Source organism: Watersipora subatra, chromosome 7 (assembly GCF_963576615.1).
Source record: "Watersipora subatra chromosome 7, tzWatSuba1.1, whole genome shotgun sequence".
Lineage (NCBI taxonomy): Eukaryota > Metazoa > Bryozoa > Gymnolaemata > Cheilostomatida > Watersiporidae > Watersipora > Watersipora subatra.
Window position 1 is genome coordinate 21631306 of NC_088714.1, and position 18637 is coordinate 21649942.

General features: G+C 34.5%; 1 protein-coding gene across 1 annotated transcript in view; it reads right to left on the bottom strand.

Moving 5' to 3' along the window:
- The window catches only part of LOC137401061 (dynein axonemal heavy chain 6-like), a 106544-nt gene that overhangs the window by 75755 nt on the left and 12152 nt on the right, over nucleotides 1-18637 (bottom strand). Inside the window, exons 10-26 of the mRNA XM_068087411.1 lie at nucleotides 17537-17775; nucleotides 16982-17104; nucleotides 15515-15688; nucleotides 14699-14917; nucleotides 13262-13439; nucleotides 11567-11666; nucleotides 10754-10983; nucleotides 9474-9533; nucleotides 8821-9032; nucleotides 8426-8590; nucleotides 6660-6773; nucleotides 5954-6127; nucleotides 5067-5290; nucleotides 4511-4585; nucleotides 3421-3508; nucleotides 1393-1643; nucleotides 161-392 (exon numbers count right to left, since the gene is read on the bottom strand). Of these exons, the coding sequence (XP_067943512.1) occupies nucleotides 161-392; nucleotides 1393-1643; nucleotides 3421-3508; nucleotides 4511-4585; nucleotides 5067-5290; nucleotides 5954-6127; nucleotides 6660-6773; nucleotides 8426-8590; nucleotides 8821-9032; nucleotides 9474-9533; nucleotides 10754-10983; nucleotides 11567-11666; nucleotides 13262-13439; nucleotides 14699-14917; nucleotides 15515-15688; nucleotides 16982-17104; nucleotides 17537-17775 (2858 nt within the window). The remainder of the gene's footprint in view (nucleotides 1-160; nucleotides 393-1392; nucleotides 1644-3420; nucleotides 3509-4510; nucleotides 4586-5066; nucleotides 5291-5953; nucleotides 6128-6659; nucleotides 6774-8425; nucleotides 8591-8820; nucleotides 9033-9473; nucleotides 9534-10753; nucleotides 10984-11566; nucleotides 11667-13261; nucleotides 13440-14698; nucleotides 14918-15514; nucleotides 15689-16981; nucleotides 17105-17536; nucleotides 17776-18637) is intronic.

Genomic DNA, 18637 nt, shown 5'->3' on the forward strand with positions numbered 1-18637 from the left:
CATGATTCTTTGTTTCTATACAGCTAACAAATTTCTTTCAATCATCAAATAAAACAGTTTATAGTACGAATTAACTTCAATTTTAGTTTAAATCTACACATTTCTGTTTATATATACGATAAGTGCATACAACAACGTTATCAAAGTTCCTAAAACGTACCTTTGCAAGGTCTTTCACTGTTTCAGTTTTTCCTGTTCCAGCAGGTCCTGCAGGTGAACCACCCAAATGGAGGTGGAGAGCACCTGTTAGTGTCAGATAGCACCTGTCAGTTAGAGGTGTCATGACAAGCCTGGGTGAACAGCCGAGGTACTCGTACCCATAGCTGAATGAAGCATCACACTGTATGAGTAGACAGTCGTTCTTCTGTTCATCCCATTCATATCTCAGCTGCCTACATAATGGAGCACAAGTGTTCAACTAAACAAGAGCATTGGTGATAGTAATGATAGTATATATATTAGTAAGATGTTATTATGTTATGATTTGAATTTAATAATATTCCTGTTTACGAGCTTGTTCCATTTGTTGCCATCATTAAACTGCAATAGTTGTGAAAGTCACTAATGAGCTTTAAGTTTTTGCGCCTATAATGAGAGCCGTCTGTTAAATTGAAGCAATCAAAGTTGAATGCTTTGCTCCTGGGAATTCTAAAATTTCATGAGCTTGTACCATAATTCAGAGCCAAAGATGACATGTAAAAGATAGTAATGATTAATCAGAGTTCACACACCAAAATGTAAAAAAATTACAAAGCTTTTATTTTATTCGATTTGAGTTATCAAATGGTAGAGAATTCAGGCATGAGTTTTACAGTCTTATGCAGTTGTAACAGTTTTATGTTCGTAGTTAGTGATGTAACATCAAGATCTTTGTTTGAATCAATCACATCTGCACAATTACTTGCTGTTATCATACAAACTCGCTTCCACTAATCCAACTACTTGCCTAGACATTCTATAAGTTTCATTTTGTAAAAAAAATGCTCACAGGAGAATAAAATAATATTTCATCCCTGAACCGAGTTGGAGCAACATCTATTGGTTCTCCGAAGGGTTGATTATGTACTGTCCAACAAATGAAAGAAATTAACTGACTCTATTGAAAAGACTTTCTAATATACAATTCTGAAAAGATTAGAGACTATATAAATACTTATTCACATGCACAATTTTTTATCATAAATACAAATTAAATAGCTTACATTGTATGTTTGTGAGTTGCTCAAAAGCTACGTGAGTCAACCACTCAGATAACTACAAGCATCACTAATTGCTATTTATGCAACGCTCTCGACAGATATATGAATTTTTAAATATTAATATACTTACTACGTCACAAGAGAGAGAAAGACAATAGATTTACCAGTAAATAGTAGTAACTAGTACTAGTACCTGAGCCACTCAAAGTCACTTTTATCACAGATCTCTGACTGTATGAGTGAGCTGATGATGTCTCTGTTATGCACCTGCACGGTGAGAAGTGCCTCTACACTCAACCTCTTGAAGCTAGACAGCTCAGTTGACACGAGTTCAGCTAGCTGACCCAGTGACAGCTTCATCTCCTCTCGGTATTTCTCCATGGCAGTCAAACACTTGTAGTCAGCGAAGCATTTGCTCATCGCCTTGTTGAACATTATTTGAATCTGCAAAAGAGAACATGTCGATGTGAGTGGTTCTGTTTGCAATCCCTAGATCTTATGTGCATGGTCTCTACTTCCTTATTGCAAGTAGAAGCTGTGCATGAGGTGTGATACCATATGACTTTAGTCAAGTGTCTCTGTGCCTGATGACAAGGCAGCCATCATGATTAAAGAGCAAAGAGTTCCTCTTGTGTTTGAATGCCACCGGCGGTTTAGACCGCCAAGCTGGATATCACAATGATAAGGGCAAAACACACAACTATAAAAATTCACTGAAGTCCACAGTTGATAACATATTGAATTGTTTACACATTCGCTCAGTTGCTCCTGACCATAGTAACGATGTCCTTCATGTCCATTATATGAGAAAGTACACTAGAAGTAGATGACAAGCATATTTTGAAAGATTATTTCAATAAAAAAGGAAACAGATATATAGTCAAACTTTTCCATATGCGAGTAATTTCAATTCGATTCAAAATCTTTGTTTATTAATTTGGTTTGTTACATACAATGTAGTCTTGACCATTCAACTTTTTGCACAGTTCTATATAATGCATTTTTACTGCTATACGTAGTTACCTGCAACATTTATTTACATCGCATTGTTCCATACATTAAAACTGTTTCATGTCTCAATTTAAACTGTTTCATAAGATATACTTCTACACATACACTGCAACTCATTTAATTTGTTCCACAGCCCAAACTAATAATGATAACTTCTTAATAAGTGTTGCAGGTAACTAAATATAGCAGTAAAAATGCATTGTATAAACTATGCAAAAAGTTGAATGATCAAGACTACATATTACGTAACGATCAAGTTAATAAAATAATAATCTATAAAAAACATGTTTTTTGTTACTTCAACTTGGTTAGAGACACTTGAAAAATCATGTACACTTGGAGATTCATAGAATCAGCCATAGACCTATTAACTATACCATAGTTAATATAATATATATTAACTATAGTATAGTAAATAGGTCTATGGAATCAGTAGTGAAGGAAATCAAGGAGATATGCAGCATAACATTCGGTGACATATACAAGATGAGGTTTAAGCTAACTTGGATTGTTCAATTTTTATTACTTTTCATTCTTCTCACATATTATTTTTTTCTATTTTCACTAGCTTCTTTACTATTTGCTCAAGTTGTACATCTCATATTTGAGATAATCCAGAAAAAATTATAAGTATTGGTTTGAATTTGACTCTGCACGGTAGTGAGTATAGCAGAGATCACCCACTCGCAGGCTACCTGCCAAAAAAACAGAAAAATATTATATATTTATAGCCTCTAATCACCTTCAAGCTTATATGTAGTACTAAAATCAGGTATGATGAGTCTCAAAATGAGGTAAATCACAATTTAAGTCTGCAATATTTCTTATTATCAATTAACTGTTGATACAAACTTTAAGATTCTCTAGTTGATACTTGAACTTTAGATCATGAATGTTAGATATTTATGAAGTTTGGAGCGTATTTACTGCAATGTCCAACTCTAAAACATGTATACGAGTTGTATAACGACTTTACATTCATCATCTAATGAGTGGTTCCAACCATGCTGGCTTTCCTCGTCACTCTCAGCTTATCTTATGCGTTATCAAGTTTACAAGTTCCTATTTCATCAGAAACTCTGACTTATCCTCCAGTCCTACAACTTATAATCTCCTATAAACTCAGTCTGAGGGTGTTCAACCACTCGTGCCCCTCACAGTAGATCATGTTAAAAGTAAGAGCGAAGGTAGGAAAAGAGTTATTACATACCACGGTAAGCACAACCTGCCCGGGATGTTCAATAACCCACTCCTTGAGGTCAGACCCCAACCAGCTGGCCAGTCCATTCTTGACGTGTCTACAAATAAATGCATCCATCAATCTGATGTCTACAGAGAGTTTGATATCTTGAGATGGAATGAGGATATAGTGTGCGACAGCTTGGAAAGAGTAAACGAATGAGAAGAGATAAAAAGGAAAGGATAATAAAAAATAAGAAATAAAAAGGAAGCCGCTGCAGTATGATGAAAAGGAAGCCACTGTAGTATGATAAAAAGGAAGCCGCTGTAGTATAATAAAATGAAAGCCGCGGTAGTATGATAAAAAGGAAGTCGCTGTAGTAAGATAAAAAAGAAGCCGCTGTAGTATGATAAAAAGGAAGCCGCTGTAGTATGACAAAAAGGAAGTCACTGTAGTATGATAACAAGGAAGTCGCTCCAGTATGATAAAAAGAAGCCGCTGTAATATGATGAGAAGGAAGTCGCTCCAGTATGATAAAAAGGAAGTCACAGTAGTATGATAAAAAAAAGCCGCTGTAGTACGATAAAAAGGAAGTCGCTGTAGTACGAAAAAAAGGAAGTCCTTGTAGTATGATAAAAAGGAAGTTGCTGTAGTATGATAAAAAGGAAGTCGTTGTAGTACGATAAAAAGGAAGTCCTTGTAGTATGATAAAAAGGAAGTCCTTGCAGTATGATAAAAAGGAAGTTGCTGTAGTATGATAAAAAGCAAGTCGTTGTAGTATGATAAAAAAGAAGTCGCTGTAGTATGATAAAAAGGAAGCCGCTGTAGTATGATAAAAAGGAAATTACTGTAGTATGATAAAAAAGAAGTCGCTGTAGTAAGATAAAAAGGAAGTCGCTGTAGTATGATAAAAAGGATGTTGCTGTAGTATGATAAAAAGGAAGTTGCTGTAGTATGATAAAAAGGAAGTCGTTGTAGTATGATAAAAAGGAAGTCGCTCCAGTATGATAAAAGGGAATTACAAACGAAGGTGTTTCAAGAGCAAGAATTTAACTTATTAAAGTAATGACTAGAATTTGTCCGGTTGAGAAACATCACTAATATAAAAAGAAAAGCTTACTTTTTTACAGCGTCAAACATTCCCGTCTCCACCACGCCTAGCCAGCCTTCTACTGGTGGTCGAGCTCTCACATTCCTGAAATGCAGCAATTCCTATGACAGCTACTATGACTTTCAATGCACATTGATCAATACAACTATCGAGCAATAGCAGATTAAATGTTTGCGAATTATTTAAAAAGTGGTAAATTAACAATTTTTTACACATACATAGTAGTTGAACTTACCATCCACAAAAATCACATTTAATGGCAAGATCATAAACATCTTTTAAATGTCTTTAGCAATTGAATCGCAAAATTTTTTTGTTGATATAATAGATTACTTTAAGACTAAAAATTTAACCGCCAAGCTTGTTCCTATCTTTAAATAATAACAAAACAGTTAAAGATCACAAAACACTGGTTTTGGCGAAATAATCACAAAACACTGGTTTTGGCGAAACAAATACCTACAGTTAATAAAGCTCATATGCGCTCTACTATAAGCATCTACAATAATAAATATACAATACATCTTCTTGTGTTGTCACGGCTTAAAATAATAAATGAACTTACTTAGGCATAAGAAGTTGTTCACCCTCTGCAGATTTCATACTTTTTACCGTAGGTGGCTGCCTCGGGATCGTTTGTATGTCCAGAGACTGAATGTTGGCAAAACACTTGGCGAGGTGAGGTTGAACTGCCTCAGGGTTCTTACTGTGGGCCAAGATGTCGAGAAGCTCATCATTGGACAGGAAGTAGAACCGGGGAAACACGAGTCTTTTCGTCTCAAGATAATCCTAAACAAATGAGCTATAGGTAGTTTTCATAGAAGATGGAATGACTTGAATTGTGTCAGCTTTAAACATAAGAATGACATATAGCACATCATGGAATCATAACTCCTAGAATTGCTGCTCAGATGCTTTTCTTCAGTAAACAAATAAAATAGTTACATCTAATTACAATACAAAATGATAATGACACCTAAATATATACTTTTTAACAGTATCCTAGCATTAAGATAATAATAATATTAGCATTACTATAATATCGCGATGCTAATACTTCCATAACAATAAGGGTGATAAAATCATATCCAAGACACTTCTATTCTTAAGTACATACTATTATTATGAATTATTCCAAGCACAGTGACAAAATAAATAAACAGCAGTCTATTGGGAGTTATCCCACCAACAGGTTAGGTATGATACAAGATAGCCAAACTCTTTCAACTTATTTGAAAAAGTTTGTTACCAACTTCAGCTTATGTGTTACCAACTATTATGAGACTATAAGAGCTTGACTGATATTGCGTTTCAACAGAGAACAAAATCTCTCAGAACTCAGCTAGTATGAGCAGTGATCAGCTAGCAATCACGTACATAGAGTTGGTTATGTTAGCGATACTTCTCGTTTCAGTCATGTATATTCTACAGATTGTTCTCTCGCCCTCTTACCTCCAAGCACTTGTGAATTTTCTCCAAGCTGGTGTTAGAAGCCTGTAACATTTCTAGAACACCTGGTGCTGTCGCTGCCTTTAGGGCATTAGGACGGTCCACAGTTCGCCTCATTATATCCCTCCAGGCTTTGTCGACGTTTCCAAATAGCTTGGATTCAGTTGGGAGTTGTCTCTGCAACAAACGATAACTTGAGACACTATCAATAATTAATAGGATAGTTGCTGTATTTTAGAAAAGATTATTTATGTAGATGCTTCCGGAAACATTCTACCAAACCACGTAAATGTATGAATATGATTGGAGAAAATCGAGCATGAATTGTACAAACAGTTGATTAAAAAATTGCTTTTTCATCAGCTCATTGGCTGACCAGCTCAATTATAGAGTGGACACTAATAATAAAATGGTGGTATCATGCTAAGGAGTTGTGCTACCGCACTACGATGGTATTGTGCAATGATGCAACAATGCTATTGTAGAATGATGATATGGTGCTATGATGTTACCACGCTATGATGGTATAGTGGTACAATTCTATCATGCTATCATGCTATCATGCTATGATGCTATGATGCTATGACTTAGTTTTATGCAACATTTTGAAACTGCGCTTAAAAGCTATAATACTGTGATGAGCCGGTTTTAAAATTGTAGAAAGCACTGAGGATATGGTACTATGATGGTATGATCCATTCTTACTTACTTGGATGTCTGGATTACCGAAGATCTGTTCGAGGTAAAGCCAGTTTCTCTGGCAGTTCATCCATTCATCTAGAGTTCTGGAAAAGAGAGTCAACCTTCTCTCCCAGTCATCCACCTGCAGTCAGATGTTTCACTGCTACTGTGTTGACAGACCAGTTGTAATATATGAAAGCAAGATATGTGATATATCTTTCACATACATGTAATATATGTGATATATGAAAAATTGATAATAAAATTTAGATATTGAGAATGAGAAATCGTAAAAAAACAGTTTAGAAGATGCAATAAAGGAGAATATAATCGACTTCTTAAGGTTTCAACAAGGATCATCAATTGTGAGTCATTTGATTGAGTCTAATGACAGTTTATCCAATTTCAATGACTGTTAAAAACTATAAAAGCCTCAATTTACATTATATAAAGAAGTCAAACTGCTGTATAGTGACTGGTATAGGGTAGCTCAAATGAACCCTCTGACCATGCTACTACATAGTCAGAGGATTCATTTGAGTGAGATTGGAAAATATGCTCTAGGTTATGGCTTTATATATGAAAGCTGCAAATTGATATTTTCAGGATCACAATTTTGAATTGCAGACAACCCCTTGAATCAGAATACTAAGACTGTAGAACAGTAGAACTTTAGAACTGTAGAACTTTAGAACTGCAGGCAACCATTTCAGCTCTACAAGGTAAAACTTTAGAACTTTAGAACTGCAGGCAACCATTTCAGCTCTACAAGGTAAAACTTTAGATGAGTGACATAAAACTTTAAATCTGCAAAGTGAAATATTTTGATGCAAATTTTTACTCTCTGTTTTTAATTTTTTCAATAGTCTAAAAAAGGTGGAATAATGTCTAATGTCATTTGCTGGTCTTGCAATACAATATTCGCATGAAAAAACAAGTAGACGATAAATAACTGCATTACACCCAAGAAACATAATAATAACGATAGGTGAAAGTTGACCAGGTCATACAAATGAACATATGACTTGGAATAATGGCAGCTCTTCAGCGAATCACTTGTACTATGAAGTGCTTATACATAACAAAGAGGAGTAATAAGAATGATGACATATAATAATATAATAGAATGTCTAATCATAACATTTAATCTAGCAATTCTGGAGTTGATAAATGATAAAATGATAAGTTATAAAACCAATAGTGAAAAAGTAAAACCTAAATCTAATCTAAATTAGGTGAAACAGAGAAGACGATTAACATTTTTGAATTTTATATGTAAAATTCTTTATCCATGCCAGCTCCATAACACTCTAAGACTTCCATAAAACAGAGGCAATATATGACATCCATAAAGTTGAAACACTGTCTGATACCCACAGAGTTGGGACATTATATGATCTTCATAGGGTTGAGATACTATATGATACCCATAAAGTAGAGACACTATATGATACCCATAGAGTTGGGACACTATAGGATACCCACAGAGTTGGGACACTTTATGATACCCATAAATTAGAGACACTATATGACATCCATAAAGTTGAGACACTGTCTGATACCCGCAGAGTTGGGACACTATATGATCTCCACAGGGTTGAGACACTATATGATACCCAGAAAGTAGAGACACTATATGACATCCATAAAGTTGAGACACTGTCTGATACCCATAGAGCTGGAACACTATATGATACCCACAGAGTGGAGACACTATATGATACCCATAAAGTAGAGACCTATATGACACTCATAGAGTTGAGACACTATATATGATACCCATAGAGCTATCACCTGAGTTTTAATTGGTGTCACATATCTGGAGCCTCTGATAGTCCCAATTGTCACCTGACTTTCCTCAAGTAATGCTGCCACATCATCGGCAGCACTGACAATGTGGGTGTCTCGAGCCTGATGAGGCACAAATCTAAACTCTGTACTATGCCAAAGTGCCACAACCTGCAGAGAGAATAACAACGGCTATTTAAACCTTTCAGTAGCTCAAACATGACGGAATTATATGCAATTGTACGCAGGTCCTAATTGGTTGCCTACTAATATTTGTTCAAGCCTTTCCAAAGAGAAACCATCCATCTCCTCAAAACAATGTTTTCAGATTAATATAAAACACTAGACTCAACACAGCTAGACTAACAAAAAGAGGAAAGAAGAGAAGCCTGTGGTCTTACCTTTTGCAACATGGTCTCCAGTGTAGCCTCATTAGATGCTGTGGTTGAAATGTCCTGGATTTTAATTTTCTGTTTGTATATCTTCATCTCAAGAAGATTACCAAGGGTGAAAGCCTGGCCTCGTGGTATTTGCCTTCCGATGAGTGCTTCTATCTCATTCCAATGTCGAGCTCGCAGTGAAGGGTTACGCAGTGACACAATTACTGGCATACCTATATTATACAGAACATCTTAGTGACCTTGACCATAATGGATAAAAACGGTAAGAGATTTATATCACAAATATTGGAAAATGCTGTTGAAAAAATGGCCGGTAAAAGGCTTGTGTACTACTAGCATGTTAGGGATATTCTGCTGCTTGGAAATGTATATACGTAACGAACATATACAGTGTTTCCAAACTCCTGGTGACATATTTTAACCACATTTATTAAACAGTGGCAAATTTTCACGAGGGTATCGAAGAGCTAAGAGTTGTCCGCTCTTTGCATGTTCAACCACCCCTCGCTCACAAGCATTAGAGGAAGTACACTGTATGCTCATATAGAATACTGATGGTTGGACCACAACCAAGAAAACGGACAAAATAATTTAAAAACAATGACTGAGATGAAAAAGCTGGAAGTTTAAAAGACTATAAAAAGTGGCAGTACCTTGCTTGAAATCAGTCACTCGTTGCTTGAGAATTGGCACAACGTCATTGGTTGGCAGGCCTACAACAGGTCACATGACATTTTAATAATTGATCTAGTTGGTAGAATACTTGTGTACTAGAAGACAATTAACAAAACAACTGGTTCTAGAAATGTCTGATTATGTAGCCAATCTGGAATTCATATCTTTAACAACAAACTATATTTTATAATCGCACGGTATATTATTAACAGCATCTAGTAGTAGTCGTGGCTTAGTTGTTAGGATCCTGATTTATGATCAATAGGTGATCAATTGGTTGGTGGTCGAGTCACATAAGGACTATGAGTGATGGTACGAAGGGCGACTAACCACAATTGCTCCTATACTACATCAGTCTAAAGTGTGTATAGTTAGCACAAAAAAGACTCAGCCGGATTTCTCAAGGGGTACTAGACTATAATCAATCCTAGAGTTGTATTAATAAAATCATCTTTACGGCTGACATGAACCCAGTTGCTGATATAAATGAGTACTGTGGATATATTTTATACCTTCAAGAATGCAAGCATTGCTGACATACACAATATTGCATTGCAAAACCACATTAAACAAAATAATTCGTAACATTTGTGGTACCAACAACATATATAAATGTATGTTTATATATATGGGCCTTTTTTAAGCGTAGATGCATCAAGTTTATTTTTAAACCTCACAAATAAAAGAAAGATACTCATAATCCTTTGATTAACATAAAACATATAGCAATACTCAGCACCACTAGATATAACATAAATTAAATATTGAACAATAATTAACCAATTCTAGTAATAGTTTGTGAAGGAGATAACAAGAAATAGTTGACAGACAATTCAATAACAGAGTACGTATATAGAGATAGTGAAAAGCAGTCAATTACAGCAAAAAAAACAACAATGGTCTTACAATATATTTCTTTCCATTTGTGCAGCATGATTGATAATATGGAATGTGTCAGAATAGTTAAGACAAGTTTTGGCTGTAGACAATTCTTGGCTGCTAATATTAAAAGGTTTCATAAAATAATGAAAAAATCTGGTGGACCGTTTGGCAGTCCAGGCCTTTTTAGGATGGAACAAAGTATTATAAAGAAAAGATATACTGAGTCTAGTATTGAAAGATAAATCAATGTACAAAGATAAAATTCTAGAACACTTTCTAATAAAAAAAACTTCAATCATAAAATTGAACAACACAAAATTATAAGTTGCAAAACATTATGCTAATACAAGTATCTATAGTAAGACATACTGCTCACCTTTCTCCAGCATGTAGACAGTTTGTGTAAACCTGTTGACATTCTTCTGCAGACTCTCAACATTGAGCAGGTCAAAGGTCGTTGCTGTCCACTCTTCCACTAGCTTGGTCAGCTCTTCGGAGGATTCCCATAAAAGCCTACGAAGCGTCAGGTCTCTCTCTATCTCACCCAATTCACTCTGCACAACGTGTGCTTTTACTCCTTCATCTCTGTCCAGCAGGATGTAGTCCCTGACAGTAGTGCATATTTGAAATGAAAAGTTGTCTACCCTTGCTGAGAGCAATTGCAAAGAAGAGAAAAATTCCTCAAAAAACTGCAATAATTAGCAAGTGCGTATATGTTTAATGTCACTTGGTCTACTGTCGCTTAAAAAGTGGAAAACTTGTGATGAGCTGTAGCAGATTCCATTTAAGGCAATTAAAATAGAACACACCCTCTGTGTGAGAGTGTGCCACGTGATATTCCAGGTGAAGACATGTCAAAAGAAAGTGTGTACAAAAGTGTGCAGTAAAAGTATACATAAAGTAAATTGTATCAGCTCACCTAGACACATGCCGAGTGCTATAAATGAGACTAGTTGTTAGATTATAGCTCTTGAATATTAGAGGCATCAAAAACGGTTTATATCAAAAATGTAACAACATGAGCTTGCATTGCCTTGCACTAGACCCATTCAAAAGTACTCAAGCAACAACATCTAAACTATAATGTTATGCTATAGTTATCATAATGCTTCTCTGCTACCATAAAACAACAACATGGCACTGAGAGGTAGACAACAGCAACGATAATCCATCTAGCCTCGAAACTCACTCAGCTTTTTTTGAAGAGGCTAGAGAGGTCCCAAACCTCTCTTGATAGTTAGCATAGTTCCTCACTTTGGTCGATAGACTCTGTACTTCATCTTGCAGGCCTACGTGGATGCAACATAAATGCGGTGATATGAAAGAGTACGAAAAAGAAAACTTGCTATGAGTGTACTCGTGTGAATTGATAAGAGGTTCCAACATTTATTTGTGGGGTCAAGTAACTCAACATCAATTACAGCCATGTCAATAGATATAGTCTTGTAAAATACTGTTTAATATCATGATATTAAGGTATATTGTTATTTAATACCATGATATTGAGGTATATTATTATTTAATATCATGATGTTGAGGCATATTCTTGTTTAATATCATGATATTGAGACATATTATACAGTATATAAACCTGCAATATTTACCAAGTTTAGTTTGTTGAACCTGCCAATTCAAATGTTAAGGAAATGTAAACTGAAGGATTTAAACAAAAGTTTAACAACTCTTTATCTCAGTTTTGAACTTGAAGTATGATTAAATATATACGTTTATTGGGCAGTCCATAATCAATTTTATAGAAAAGATGTTTTACATACGGTGCAAAAAAATAATAAATAAAAAGAAAGGTATCATATCATGTAAAATTATGTAAATGCTCAAACTCTTTTCTAGTCGTCTATCATAAAACTGCTAACAAAAATGGTTCTGCAAAAAAGCATAAAGTTTGGAGTTTTGTTTAACTGGGACTTTTATACACCAAGAAGCCATTTTGTCATCCCCTCCATATGAGTCAATTGTTCTCCAATATATACTTGCTCTGTGGAAGTTTTCAGACAAAAGCATTCTGTATTTTGAGTTCTGTATTTTGAGTTCTGTATTTTGAGTTCTGTATTTTGAGTTCTGTATTTTGAGTTCTGACCGACTAAAAAAATTAAGTTTAAGTTGGCTGAAAAGGTTTTCACCAGAAATGTTGTAGTTGTGATTCGTACAAATGATTTTGGGCCATTTCAAAATCTTTTATAACTCTTTTTATAGTAATAGCACTATTTCATTGGTAAGCAAATGAAGATAATTCATGAAATGCAGATTTTAGGGTGAAACCCTTGTAAATGTAACATTGTAATAAACGAACAACATGGATATTATTAACGCAATAAAATTATAAAAAAATGGTCGACCAAAAAACGAGTGCTAATGTTGATAAACAACATATTTGAGTCAATATGTACTTGTAACAAACTGCATGTAGTTTTAAAAAAATGGCACAAAAGAAACCAGCATCGAACTGTACACCAGCATACGGTGTACAGCTGGTACAGGTACAAACCAGTACCAGTTGGTACAGTATACAGCTGGTACTGTGCACTGTACCAGCATACAGCTCCTTTATATACATACTATATAAAGAAGCAACTAGAAAAACTGCACACAAGAAAATGATATAAAAGACACAAATGAATCGCACAGAAAAATACAAAAAGTATCGCAAACAAGAAAGTGATGAAGAATATAACTACAAGTAATACCGCAGAAGTTTAATAATTTAAGATAAACAGTTTAAATAAATATGTTTAGTAATAAACAGAACAGTAGAGCAAAATGCAGCGCTCATAAGAGATAGAACAATACAAGTGGTAACTGTGGAATAACCATGAAATAGCAGCCAGCAAAAACTAGGCAAAGGATTAACTTAATCTTCTCCTACCTTTAATCTTCTCAAGGGCCACCAGGCTCATAGTCTCAGAGCTGATAAGCAGAGGATCTCGCACCACATTCCTAAGTGTCATCAAGGTAAATCTTGTCTCCCGCACAAGAGAGTTGAGGTCCGTGCTGAAGACTCTTATGTTCTCCTCTTTCTTAGCTTCGCAGTACAATATTGTTGACTGAAATTTACAAATGTCTATGAACCATCTAAGTGTCCATTTATAGGACAAATTATCTATAAACCAACCAAGTGTCCATTTATAGGTCAAATTATCTATAAACCAACCAAGTGTCCATTTATAGGTCAAATTATCTATAAACCAACCAAGTGTCCATTTATAGGTCAAATTATCTATAAACAACTAAGTGTCATAAAGCAAAACCAAACACTTTCTGTCAGCAGCAGGCACTGTACTTCACCAGAAATTTGAAAATCTATAACCATTTATGTACAAAACTTAGGTATATTTACTACAATTTAGGTACTCTTGGAACAATATTCCATCTTTGAATATCAGTTTTGCTAAGCCGTAACTACCTATTCTCTGAATAGAAGGAAGATAAATCCAATAACACTATAAATATTAGTGAAATAATAGGTGGGAGTCACCATATTGTCAGACCTGAACATTTGGTCTAACGACGATTTGTCCAATTCCAATTGGCCCAAAGCTAATTCGTCTACAACTTGTCCAAATATATGATTGATCAAACAGTGTTAAAAAGCAGATTGGATGCATTATTAGAAGAGAATCTAACACGAAACTAAAGAAAAATATATTGAACTTGAATAGAGAATCTTGACTGTTTTAGCAAAAAGGACAATAACGATATGTTTCAGTTTCTACAAGCGCTGGCACGTTATCTAAAGTTTGAGCTAGTAGTATAATTATAATACTGTGCATTATGTTCCACTTTTGTCTCCTTTTTCAATTTCAACATTTTCTTATACTCAAAAATTACTTGAATTTACATTTTATCCAATAAGGTTTTTGCTGTATTAGCATCTGTGTATTAAACACAAGCCTCTGATTTAAGTTTTCGTATTTCTATCCTTGTCTTTACATCAATTTTAGACGAATCATCATTAGACCAAATGGTTTATTGGAAGAATCGACTGCAGATGAAATGTCTTTTGATGAACCAGTCTATTAGACCAATTGGATTTGATCTGATCGGTATTAGATCAATCATTGTTAGACCATTCATACAAAATACCTTATTATATGTATGCAGATTGTCCTCCACATTATTAATAATTAATATTTCAACCAAGAGGTGAAACCTAATGCCAACTCTTTCTAACATCATTAACAATAAAATTGAGAGTTGGCAATCAAACATTTAACAAACACCTAAACATATGACAATCAGTTATTGGCTGAGTGGTAGACAGACATTAGAGGTCAAAAACTCACAAAGGCAAACATATAAGTACCTTGAGATGTTGGAAGCTGGGGGCTAGGGTTTGATAAAGAGCGAAATGCTCGGGATGGACACCGACATCAAACTCTTTGGCGATTGTGTAGAGGCGGGTGACGACGTTGAATTCTCTCTCAAGAGCCGGCATGTCGGCAACCATTCGACTCAGGTAGCTCAGGTGCTCAACAAACGCATCGACTGTCTCTGGAGTCTGATCCAGTTTCTTACTTGAGCTCTATATTTGAACAAAATTAAAAAAGAAAATATAGTTTAACAAAGTGAAATGTATTATTTTGAATTCCTCAAGCAAGTTATATATAATATTTATAAAGAGATATTATATAATTTCCATTTAGTCTGTGATATTTGCGTTGAACACTTTTTTTTTATATATATACATATATATATACATATATATAATATATATTATATTATATATTTATAATATATTATATATATAATATATATATGTATATATATACATACATATATACATAAATATACCTATATACCTATGTACATACTTACATATACATATATATGCAGACAAATATACATACATATATTGTGTGATTGACAGTGTGAAATATACTTATATTACATGACAATAAAAGTGTATATATCTCACAACCCCTAGGAACCTAAATGTACAATATATCGATATCACATAACATTCGCTGCGACTCCAACTAGATATAACCAATAATGCTCTTTAGAAGTTCATAATTTGACTCTGGGATATGTCGCTACTGACAATGATCAAACGACCAACCTAACACAAACTTTATACCGACAATCAAACTAACACTTCAAACTAAAGTCTGTGACAAACCTTGATAATGGTGAGCAAATCATCGTTCTTCTTCTTTGCAACGGTTGGCAGCTTGTTATTAATAGCTTTTATAACAGCTGAAGGATAGGGCAGACAACTCTGTGAGAACTCGTCAGCTGACAAGTCTATCATACCCAGGCGCCTCTTTTTGGTCATTCTCTTCATCTGGTTAATCTGGGAGAACGAACGACATTCATTACAATTTTCCTTTCTTCTTAAAAAGAAAATTAACTGGTTATCCTGAAAGTCATGTTTAAATGTATTATTATATTTATTTCTCAGATTCCTCTCAAGTTTATTTTTACGTTATAAGATTTTTACAGCGATTTTAGATGCTTCTTGTTCTACGTAGAATATCCTTTCTCTTCAAGAATATAAAAGTTGTAATAGACTTTAGCAAACCGATATACAGTGGAACCTCTATGTACAAAGGTAATTTAGTCCGCAAGCCATTTTGTAAGTAAAAAATTTCATAAGTGGAACCTGATTTTACCATATAAAAGCCCTAATTTATTCCAAGCCTCCACAAAACTCAGATATAACATTCATATAAATTATAAATACAAGCCATGGTTAAAACATGTAACAACAAATTACATTACTACATAATAAGTAGAAAAAGCACACAGCAAAAAAATACAAACCCGTATAATAACGAATGAATGAAAATGAATCAATGACAACTATGAATGGTATGTTTGTTTGTTTACCATTGGTGTTGGCCGTCTAGACGAAAAAGAAAATACCATGGGAAGTGGGAGGCTGGTGGTCAAAAAAGGCGAATGTTGTATTGTTGTTTTGGTTATGTTCAAAAAAATTTTTTTTTCAAAACATAAGTGTAAAGATTTATTTTCATCGGCACGAACTGAAAACCTGCCACCACAGAATTGGAATTGCCAGAAACTAAAGTTGTCCTACCATGCTACCATACATGCGATATATGATAACTCTAAATTATCTGATGAACGAACTAAAATACATCATTTACTGACTTCTGCGAGCAAAAAAACTGAGTGAGGTACATTCTAAACAACACCCATGAGAAGCAAAGGGACCAAAATATGAAACAAACAAATGGTCCAAAGTATGAAAGGCCTTTCAGCCTTTGGTATCTAGTAACATCTTCCTCAAGTTGAAGCAACATTTCTATCTAAAAACGTTTCGTAACTTATAAATTTCGTATGTAGAGTTTTTGTAAATAGAGGTCCCACTGTCATAATGTGACCTCATTGTCTCAGTTTTAAAATACCTGGTTTAAACTCTCCCCTAAATATTCTTCTCCAACTGTAACGCTGCTCGGGCAGCCAACCAACCAGCAGCTACTTGTCTCCAACTGAATTAGTAACTATCCTGATTGTGTTATGTCACCATTATTTTTCAGATTTCCCATCTCAAAGTTCAACTCTTACACTCTGATGCTGTAACCAGTGATTTTCACAGTAGTCTTGTAACATACTCTATATTTACCTGCTCAGTGTGAGTCTTGAGTGCTTGTTGAAAGTCATCTGTGCCCCAAGTTTTCAACTCCATCATAGTGGTTATGTCTGTATTGCGTGCGTGGTCAACCATGAGACAATACTTGGAGTAGTCCTATATAATGGGGGAGACAACAGCTACTATTGGTAACTGGCATCGATGAACTTGAAAATATTTATTTGTAATTTCATATATTAAAAACGGAATGGTTTTGTTTACATGGTTATTACATTTTACTAATAATATAATTGAGAATAAAAAAATGTCCATTTCATATGGTAGTATCTTTGCAAGCTGCTAATAAAACCAAAGCTTAATGCTCGTCTGTTGGAGTTGACACTTATTTTCAAGGTGAATTCATTATTTATGTCTAAAATCAGTAAACAATGAACTTCTTGTGAAATTAAATAAACTAATTCATGACTTTGCATGCAGGCTATGACAGTTAGTTAATTCAATAATAGATCTATGGACCGAAATGTATTTTACCGAAAATTATTGATCTGAGAACATGTTCTAAAATTAATATGTTGATGAGGAGAATACCTGAGAATAGGAGACAACTTCTTCTAGAACCTCTTCCATGCAGTCATTGAGCTCTTCTGTCATATCTTGATACTCTGGATCATCAGAGAAGAGTTGGTTTGTGTCCGGGTATATTGGCTTCAAATCATCATCAGCGTCAAGGAAGTCATCAGGGTCAACAGAATTCAGTTTGAGGTCAAAGCGAGGATTTGAGCAAAAAACATCCAACTTTGGATCCTCTTGTAGAGATTCGTATGCACCTATAACAGCAAAAAATAAGAGCGTTAATATAACTTTATAATTAGTGTTGTACTATTTAGATAACTCTATTGCTTGTGTTGTAACATTCAAATAACTATATCATTTTGTTGTGATATTCATATAACTCTATTGCTAATGTTGTAATATTGAGATAACTCTATTGTTGGGCTTATGATCTTAAAATAACTCTACAGTTGTGTTATGATATTCAAACGAATATATTTCTAGTTGTTGTACGTATTAAGATAACTTTCCAGTTAATGTGGAAGTACATCTATGGCTATTGATATAATATTCAGATAACCATTCTCTTGGTATACTTACTGATTTGACTAATGAGTGGTTTATTGTTAGTGTTACAACACTTAAAAAGTTAGTGTCTCTGTGGTTTTTAAATTGGCTACTAGTGATATTACAACAATTGTCATGCAAATATTACACATACTTAGTCCGTAATCTAGAGGTTAGCGTGTGGAGACTGTCTAAAGATGAAAACTTACTTTTATATAATACTAGCTGTGCCACCCGGCGCTGCCCGTGTAATAGAAAAGTCTTTGGACAGAAAATTGATTTGTATTTAACATATAACAACATTTGCCATTCTAACTTTCAAACTACATATCATGAGAAAAGTGTTTTGTATTATAAACAATAAGAAGTAGTGAGAGTTGTTTGCTATTAGCCAGTTTAATAATGTGAGCGAAAAGCTTCTCATGACGTTATGCTATGACCCGCGTCATACACAAAGCATTTAGGTATTTGCTCTCATAGAATGGCTTATATTGGCAAAGTAGCAATTTGATTTATGTAGTCTAGTGGGCAAGGCGTCAGACTAACAAACAGCACGGTCTGAGATCGAAT